Source organism: Primulina tabacum, chromosome 4 (genome assembly GCF_025594145.1).
Source record: "Primulina tabacum isolate GXHZ01 chromosome 4, ASM2559414v2, whole genome shotgun sequence".
NCBI classification, from domain to species: domain Eukaryota; kingdom Viridiplantae; phylum Streptophyta; class Magnoliopsida; order Lamiales; family Gesneriaceae; genus Primulina; species Primulina tabacum.
In genome coordinates, this window is record NC_134553.1 from 7,883,086 (window position 1) to 7,893,123 (window position 10,038).

The 10,038-nt window shown below is 33.7% G+C and overlaps 1 protein-coding gene across 3 annotated transcripts; it reads right to left on the minus strand.

Moving 5' to 3' along the window:
* Positions 1–656: 656 nt before the first annotated feature.
* On the minus strand, positions 657–5,943 carry LOC142542941 (U-box domain-containing protein 4-like). 3 transcript variants are annotated; one of them, XM_075649866.1, is made up of 5 exons: positions 5,826–5,943; positions 4,216–4,494; positions 3,930–4,043; positions 1,787–3,805; positions 657–1,697 (listed from the first exon to the last, which is right to left on the minus strand). In XM_075649866.1, exons 2-5 carry the CDS (start codon positions 4,492–4,494, stop codon positions 1,641–1,643), a joined length of 2,469 nt encoding a protein of 822 aa, XP_075505981.1. In that variant the 5' UTR covers positions 5,826–5,943; the 3' UTR covers positions 657–1,640. The 3 variants fall into 3 exon arrangements, with proteins under 3 accessions (XP_075505981.1, XP_075505979.1, XP_075505980.1); XM_075649864.1 differs by having other exon boundaries at positions 5,752–5,920; XM_075649865.1 differs by lacking the exon at positions 5,826–5,943 and having other exon boundaries at positions 4,216–4,746.
* Positions 5,944–10,038: the final 4,095 nt, after the last annotated feature.

Genomic DNA, 10,038 nt, shown 5'->3' on the forward strand with positions numbered 1-10,038 from the left:
TTAAAAATACGACTCGACATATAAAAACACCTCAAAACATCTCATTTCAAAAATTTCATTTAAAATACATCACACATTGAATCATTAAAAATAATCATTTAATAAAATATTTTTTCTCATATGGTCTCCGGTCTCCGTTCCTTGATCGCGTCTCGAATAACTTTTTAAAACAAAGTTTTATGCATTCATGTCGAAAAGTACATTTTAAATATGTAAACATGCACACCATATTTAATTCATGCAATTAAAACAATTTAATTAAAATACTTAAGAAATTTGATAACTTGCATGCATGTGGTTTACATGGATCTTCAAATTTTCGGGACGTTAAATGTAATCTTCATGTTGCATATCCAATGAAAATGTTGGAGAATCCACACAAACAATTAGTGTGGTGAAATTATTTCAATTTGCCTTCAAAGCAAAGCAAACTCCCTTTTTCCCTATAAATGAGTAAATGATATTCTTATCATCCATTATCCTTGGCAAAAGAAACCACCCACAATGTTCGGTAGCTTCGATGCTACATGTGGGGGCACTACTCCCACATGGTTTAGATGGACAAGTTTCACACACATATCCGATTTTAAAAAAATTAGTGGACCTCATGTATGTTTGGCTAAATTTGGGCCCTTGAATCTATCATGTGGTTAGTGCCCCTACATGTAGGGTGGAATCAACCCAATGGTTCCATCTCAAAGCTTTCCTCTTGCTTTGCTATTCGTTTTCGGCACCTCCTTTGCCGCCAAGATCCTTTGCACCAAACTTGGAAAAGATGCATAATGTAGATGGCCAAGGCAGCCGTGGAAGCTTTCGTGGCCGTACTAGGGGACGACTCGTTAATCCGACAGTCAAGAATTTCTTTTCAAATCCCCAAGTTCCATGTTTAATCTGTTAGTTTAAGATATTGATATTTGGTTTTGATATTGTTGAGTCTTGTTCCCACATTATTGTTGAATCTCCTCCGTGAACTTTATTAATTACATAACTATCCGCAAGTGTTTCTACACAATCTCGAACTTGTATGCATATTAAATACTCGGATATTAGTAAACGGAGGGGAGACCTATGATATTCTAGCGTCAGTGTACGTAACTAGATGTTATTGAAGAATGGTTTGTATGGTAATTTCATTAGAAATCATTTTAGCTGTACATTGAGATTGGATCATGGATAATTCTGCCAATGGACAATGAAATGGTTGTTCATTTGCCATGAATTTGTTCTCCTTTATGTCAAGATGAAGGTCTCAAACTCAGGAGCCCCCCCTTAAGTGGTAAAAAGAATTTCTTGTTGTATCCATCCAAAATACCCCCATCAAATGTTGTTGCATCAAACAGTGGAAAATTGTAGAATACCAGAAAAGAAACAAGAACAAGAAATGTTAACGAAGAGGAATTCACATGTGTTAACCAAACAAAAGTATGAACATGCCGGACTCCAAGTAACCTTTCATAAATAAATCTTTTCATTTAATTCTTTTTACGCAAGGAAAGAAGAGGAAATAAAATATACAAGGGAAAAAGGAAAGAAGACAAAATTTTGAGTATTCAATCAATTGTTTGCACAGCAGAATTTACACGCTGAAATCTATTTACATACCTAGCTATATGCTACAACCCCTGAAGTTCTTATCAAAGTCAAGTCCGAGAATTGCCATGCCGTTTGTTTCTAAGGAGCTGAAGAAGTTGCTGCGCCTGCAAGAAGCAAACAGGAAATTATTCCATTTGAAACTGAAGGTGTGTGAGGTGTAAGCCCAAATTATACAAACTTGTTTTAACTTCACCTTTTCTCTGCCTCTTGGTGTGCCATAATGCGACAATGCCATCAGTGGAGGGACGGCACCTTCCTGCAGGACGATACTGCAAAATCTGTTGCTACAAGTGCACAACTGCAGGAGAGCTGCAGCTGCATTCTCTTTACCCCGTTCAGAACCTAGCTCAATGACATCAACTAGAACTGGGATTCCCCCTTCCTGACTTATCGACATCTTTCCCTCTGGAATGGTGGCAAGATTAGATAACACGGCCACTGCCTTGTCAACCATCCCAAACGCAGGGTCCATCAACTCTACAAGGTACTTCACTGCACCTGCCTGCACGATAAGGGGCTTGTTCTCATGACTGATTGACAGATTAAATAAAGCAGTGGCTGCATCTTTCTTGCCTCTTGGAGTTCCATTTCCCAGTAAATCAACCAAGGGAACGATTGCTCCCAACCTTCCGATCTTGACTTTGTTTTCTCCAATCACGGAGAGGCTGAAGAGGGTTGCAGCGGAATTCTCCTTTGCTTCGGGGTTCCCATTCTCAAGGACGTAAATCAGGGCTTCAATACAATCAGCATTTGCAATGGTAGTCTTGTTGTTATCGTTGATTGAGAGGTTGAGAAGAGCAGTAACAGCATTTTCCTGGACAGTCAAGTCAGATGAACGGAGCAGATGGACCAACAAACTGATAGCCCCACAATTTGCAATTACTAGTCGGTTTTCCATGTTATGCCTGGCAAGTAACCGAATCTTTTCCGTGGCCTTAATTTGTGAGAGAAGAGAACTACTCTTAAGATCCTCAACCAACTTCTTAACTTCGGTTTCAACTTCTTCGAGATCAGGTCTCATATCAACAACAGGAGAAGAAACAACTCTTGAAACAAATCTCTCGGATGGCCTGTGCCGAATTGCTTGGCCACGAGTTCTTTTCTCCGGCCTCCATAATAAATCAGGCTCTCTCAGAGGTACATGGGTAACATAGTCTGAAGCAGGTTGGGGTTCTGCAGCAAGCTCTCCAGAAGCATCACGGACATTCTCATGTGAACCCACTTCATTGCCAGCTCCTTCTCCTTGACGAGTAATAGAATTAGGATGAGTGCTGACTGCTGAATTAGTTCGATTATGAACCTGTAACGGCCGTTCATCGGTACCAGCAGCATCATTTCTAGATTGGGATGTAATGAGAAGAAAACCTGAGTTCAAACATCCCTCTCCTGTGTCGTCGTACCTGCCTACAAAACTTCTTGGGGACAATCTTTCTACGTCTGAACCATTTCCATTTTTAGCAGCTTCTGCCAACGAATTCTCTGATAATGGATGAGGATGAGATGGAGATGCTCCCTCTCTTTGGGTTTCAGTTGATGATACTGAATTCTTTATTGGAAGATCCAATGACCCATCTGGTGGGCCAAAACTATTGACCCTCCTTACTCCATGGTACTGATCATTTGCAAGTTGTGAAGCAGATGGGTTGAAGTTGAAAGATATCATTGGATTGGGCAGCTTCACATCATTTGATTCACACCAATTTGCGATGAGTGCCTTTACAGTATAATTAGGAATAAGATTTGTATGCGCTAAAGTATGCCGTGTCTTTGGACAAACAGTAAGCCCAAGATCTATCCACTTCCGTATAAAAGCACGCTCATAAGTTTGCCCGGATGCAACAATAACAGGATCAGTCATGATTTCAAGAGACAGAGGGCAAAATAAATCAGTAGGTATTGGGACAGGACTATAGGTTTGGGACTGCTTGATCATCACATGAAGGTCATGCATGTGTGTAACCAGCGCAATAATTTGATCTATATGCTCGGGTTCACCAGTCTTTTCAGCCTGTTCAGCATTTTCTTTCAATTTCTCAAGAGCCACGACCTCAATCAGTAGTTCCTGGTTCGACTTTAAGCTCAAGCCACCAGCAATCTTTTCCAGGCTTTCTGGGCTTGCTCCAGAACCCTCCACATGATCCATAATAGCTTTTGTTATTATTGACGATGTTGTTTGTTCAGGTACAATAAGCTTGGTTTTATGAACACAATGCTGCAATTAACAGTAACAAACATCACCACGAGAGGTTAAAACGTGTGTCAAATTTGTCCTGAATGATTTTTTTGCAAGACTAAGACAACTAACAAGGAAAAAAGAACTAAACATCGGCCACTACCTCAAGAGATGCAGCACTGAATCTGGATGGTAAGCGATCAGAAGATTTCAGCAACTGAAGAATTTCCAAACCATGAGTTCGGACCTTCATCACAAGTGAGTCAACTTGTAAAACCTGGGTACCAAGCAAATATTAACAAAAATAAATCAGAGCGCAAGAAGTTCAAACCAGGTTAAAAGGCAAAATTAATGATTAAAACAGCATAAAACTAACAATCCTCCCATTCAGCCTCCAACTTTGTTTTTTGGTAACATATCACAGTTAAAATAAAATATTTATCACTTACAAAGTAAATTTTACTCATCAGTGATTGCCAGTTTTCAAATATCTCTCTCAATTCATCGACAGATTGACGGAGTCCTGTGACTTCTCTTTGAAGCACTTCATCCGAGGCAAGTTCTGCATCACCAATGGCATGAAGTATTGGCTTTAACAACTTCAATATTTCTTCAACCCTCAGATGATATTTTTGAACCATTTCTTCTTTCACGCTCTCATAATTCATTGATTCGGAAATACTAGTGATGCTGCTGAGAAGTAAGTTCAGCAATGATATCTCCATCATCTGGTACAACAAATGACTACTAGCTTCAGTTTTAAAACTTCAAAATAATAATGCCCAAGAAAATCTCCAAATAGTGATTCTAAAGCTGCCCACGAATATTTGCAGCCTATACAACATGGAAGAAAGAAGCACAATTCTCCGTTTAGCCTAAAAAAGACAAACTTCTCCATTTAGCCAAGAAGACGAAATATTAATTTCCAATTCCATAAGCTGCTAACTGAACACCCTCGGTACGCATTCTTTTTTTTTAATGAAATTACTTCCATTAAATAAGATAAAAAGATAGTGTATGTACAATGACCCAGTTAACAAAGAATAACCAAACGAGTTCAGTCCAAAAAGAATTACATAACTAGAACTCGCTATTATGATTCTACAAAACCAAAAAAAAAAAAAACCATTTTTTGTGCTAGATTTTTGCATATGAATTGCTGATAGACTGTATACCCCAAGGAGGCCGTAACTTTATATGATCAATATGGGCATGCTAATTGGCTGCCAACAGAAGAAAGAAACATGAATCGAGGCAGTGGTCGTGGAATCTATATTGGGGGATCAAGCCAGGGGATGGAAGCGGTTGGGGTAAGAGAGCTGTGGTGACAGCACACAATGAACGCAGGAAAGCAGTTGGGAACATGGAGAAGTGATTAAGGTGCTTATAGGAGGAAGGATGGAGGAGAGAAATGGTGAAATGTCTTTCCTTGAGGCAATAATATTTTTTTAAAAAAAACACGGAAGTGGAATCGAAAGAATTGATCGATCACACCCCAATCTCCCACTACTTAAATGGTATTCCAACTATATAAAATCAAGTAATCAAACACAGAAGTGAAGATCATCTTTCAAGATTCTCACTAAATTCTGCTGGTAAAAAAATTGCTCACTGATGTAAGATCACGTCGTGCGAGGAAAGAATTTGCGGGCTTAAACAACAGATAGCATGACTACATTACCATAGACCTCAAGAAGAGATCAGCTGATTCTAGATTTCTACATCCCATATATGCATGGCATGCACGAAAACTTTGGTGCCATAATTAAACATCATTAAGAAACACCATATATTTCAGCATGGTTTTGACATTTGTAAGTTGTAACATCTAAAATTGATTGAGACAATGTCATAACTGATAAGCAATAAGTAACAACATAGCCAGAATTACAGATAACTAAAATTCAAAAAAGAAAGAACACCATTTCAGCACCAGAAATGGATTAACATAAGAAGCAAAATCATGAAATTAACAATCAAATTACCCGAGGCACTCTCGTCCAGAGAATGGATATCAATCAAGAACTACTAATAGCAAAAAGAAAGTTTGAAAATATACAGAGAACTCGGAGTCTTCACGCGGAAAGAAGGGAGAATAGAGTTCTGTTGACTCATTCAAAACCTATAAAAACTGAGCTTTTCTTGTACGTAAAATTGATCACCCACTCTGGTCGTCGTTAAGCAATAAGCACCGAGTTGGTTAAACACATTTTTTCTTTTCCTATATATATATACACACACACACACTAGAGAAGTGCACGTGCACCAACTAAATTGCTGAAAATATTAGTAAGAAATTTTAACATTTAAATGAATTAAAATATGGCTAATAGCATTTATTAATTGAAACAAACAAAACCACAAAATCAAAAATCATGACCATAGACGGTATTTGAATCGGAGAAGTTATCTTATCCACATGACACATTTTTCAATATACTTCTTGGTTGATTTTGATAACTTAACAACTCTTTGTCATAATTTGTTATAATATATATATAACCATTTTGGTATACTCAGCAAGTATGTGATCGTTTTTAACATCTATTATGTTATTTAAAATCCTCATCTAGGATCTGACATGCTCGTAGTTTACTTCCCTGATACGTTTTTTCGGGTTTCTACATTGTTTTTATCCAGTAATCTTATTTTTCAAATATTTATTTTATTGTTGAATGATTTTTCAGTTTTTGACAATCATCAACTATAACTCATAAGAATAAATGTTGTTTTTAGTCGTGATTGGTTTCTACTTGTGTCTAAAAGTATGTATAACCCATATATTCTTCAACAACATAACCAATTAATGATGCTGTAATTTCGATATTTGTAATATCATTTTTATATATTTAGTATCAATATTATCAACATATAGCTATAAGTTTAATAAATTTTTAACAATTATTTCTCAATCAGTATGAGAAAAAAACTTTAAAATCTTTTCAAATGACTATATCTTATAACTGTGTCATCGTTTATTTTGACGCAATTCAGGAAAGTCATTTCGTTCGTCATTTTTTAGAAGATTTGGAACAATGATTGCGTGCATCATGTAACGCCCCACATTCGACGACTGTCATCACTGTATCAAGACGGGTCTTCCAGCGTGCTTATGTCCTCACCCACACGCACCCTAGGAAACTTCCCATGGGGTCACCCATCCCAAAATTGCCCCAAGTCAAGCACGCTTAACTTTGTAGTTCTTGTGTGATAAGCTACCGAAAAGAAGATGCATTCTTAACTGCACAGTCCCATAACTGAACAGTTTCGGAATCCCTCTCCTTCCGGTGTTCCCTCCCCCTAGAAGCCTGTCAGGAGCCGCTCATTGTCCGTGCAACCTCATGGCACCGGCGATCACCCCCCGCCCTCTTCAACCCCGGGCCTCATACATCATATCATGGAGATGATATAGTTTCAATATGATAAACAAAACAAATTTTATTCTATCGAGTTTACATTTTGTTTTATAATATTTTATATATTTTGGAACGACATACAAAATTAATTATTGTATTTTAAAAATCTTGAGAAGGACACGGATAACGTAATTAAGATATGTATATGCGTATCATTCAAATATATATATCAAAGTTTTTGTCTTATTCAATATCTCATCTAATAATACAATTGTTTAGATTTCATGAGTATCTTATAATAGACAAAATTAATTTGATGAAATATAGTATAATTCAATTTGAATTTCAGCTAAGTGAATTTATTTGGCGAGTAGTTCTGTATGTTATCATCATATATCTCACGAATTAGTTTGTCAGCCACTTTAACTAAAAAAATAGACAAAAACAACCTTTTACCCACCTCGAAATCTATCGAGATAATATTGGAAAAAATAAAGTGCAACCGGCTCAATGTCCCAATTTACTAAAAATGCACAAAATTGATCTATTGTGTCCACAAAGCTTTAGAATTGTTCTCATACCATTAAAAATAGAATGAAAATTATACACAATTTTTTTTCATGTATTTCTTTTTCTGAATGAATAATTTTTTCTTTTTTTTATTCTTTGATAAATATTGATATTTTATATGACATCAATATGTTGCAAACCATAAAGAAGCAACATAATCACTATATAACCCTTAAAGGTTTACACATACAATTTTCCAATTTCTTCTTCATTGTGCTGCGTTGAAATTTAAATATGAATCATTCTTGATCTTAATATTTTGCTTTAAACACGCCTTCAAATATATATATATATTTATATGTTTCATGTCACTTAGTTAGACCAAATTTCAAATATCTAAAAAAAATGTGTTTGAATTATATCATACAGAAATAGGAACATAGTAATACGTAACATTATTTTTTTTAACATGTTTTTTTTCATCCACTATCTTTGTCATAAATTTTTTGTTCAAAATTTGATTCATTTCTTAACTACATGTATGAAGAACCAATAAATTATATAATTCACAGAAATCATATATTACCCTCTTCATAGAACATGACGCAAAATATGTGGCCTTTGATTGGTGTACTCTCATACATATTTTCATATAAACAACAAGACAAATAATAGAATATCAGAAAAATCAATTGTCGCCAACAATACTAAACAATATGAATTAAAAAAATTCATGACACAAACAACCTTCATAAAAAAATGATAACTTAAAATTCAAATATAATTTATTTAGTACAATAACAAAGAAATTGAAGTGTATACGAGCAAAAAAAAAGCATAAATTACTCTCAAATTAAATACTAACTCATATTATTAAAAAAATTTATAAATTTTTCAATATTTTTTTTCAAATAAAGAGAATGCATCTTATTAACGTCATGGTTTCATAAATATTTTACTTTTTAAAAAAACACACAAAGGAAAAAATGGTGCCTCAAAATCATCATGAAAAATCCTTTAATAAAACCTTAAGAAATAAAAATATAATACGAAGTCACACAATTTTTCCTTAAATCAAAGAAAAATATTAGATCGTTGACAAAATATATCTGGCAACGACAAAACATACGTTAACTTGTGATACAATTAAAATTTAGAATCATGCATAATCTTTAATTAGAACAAAATCGTATGCCAAAAATCTACTTGATATTATCTCTTTTAATAATTTATTCATGTTTATCGTCCACAAGAGGACTCATAAATCCACTAATTTTTTTATTCCACCTATTAATTTCACAATAAATAATACTATAAAAATAATATAATCAAGTACATAAAAACTCAAATTCAAATACCTTCAATCAATTTTCAATTTAAATAAAAAATTTTGAACAGATAATATAATAATGTTGTAAAAATTTTGAATACGGATTTATAGACAGAAATCTGGAAATAAATTTGTCCCAATAAATAAAAAATATTATATCTTTATATTCTGATATATAAGCTAAAACGAAGAAACATTTCATCATTTTTAATATTTTGTAAGTCGCTTCATACTAAGTAATCTAAGCAAACTGAACACATGCATTATGTGTTTAAGAATTAATAAAATATCTCTAGGAAAAAAAATTAAAAATAATCATTTTTGTGGGATATATGATTTTGTTTTATATTTTTTTTCGGTGAACAAACAAATTACAAAATAAATCCAAACACAACATGATCAATACAAACGATATATAACGCCAAAACATATAATGCTATGTTAAAAAACTCATCTCATTTTAAGAACACAAAATGATCAAATGAAACATATTATTTAGTAATATTTATTTAGCAGCATATATAAAAAATTGACTAAATAGCTTAAAAACAGTGTTCGTAATAACTTACATACAAACATTTCTCTCAATCATGTATATCTATTGGCACATAAAGAGTTGGAAAATATCTTTGTTCTAAATGGGAGAAAGAAGTTTTATATAACCTTAATATTTATTAATAATTTATTTTTATTCAATCCGACTCATCTCCCTTCATCTGTCCATTATTATCTATCATCAAGATGGTAGATATTTTTCATGAAAAATGGCTTAAATAACATCATGAACATAACAAATTGTAAAACAAAAAATGGTAAAATGGTAATATTATAAATGAAAATCATATATTTAATAGATAATATTTATTTAACATCATATATCGAAAATTGACTAAAAAGTTTAAATATTTATATTGAAATCACCTACATACAAATATTTTCTTTCAATCACATATATTTGTTGATATATAAGTAGTCTTAAAATATATATATTGTAAATGAGAAGAAGATGTTTTATATGAACTTAATATTTTTTAATTATTTAATTTTTTTTCAATGTCACTCATCTCCATTCATTT

Bases quoted from the DNA above. Each gene is read 5' to 3' on its own strand.
- LOC142542941 (XM_075649866.1), bottom strand. From the start codon at position 4,494: ATGATGGAGATATCATTGCTGAACTTACTTCTCAGCAGCATCACTAGT. The intron at 4,044-4,215 runs GTAAGTGATAAA...CTTGGTACCCAG, and splicing joins TGATGAGTAAAATTTACTTT to GTTTTACAAGTTGACTCACT. The intron at 1,698-1,786 runs GTGAAGTTAAAA...TGCTTCTTGCAG, and splicing joins CACCAAGAGGCAGAGAAAAG to GCGCAGCAACTTCTTCAGCT.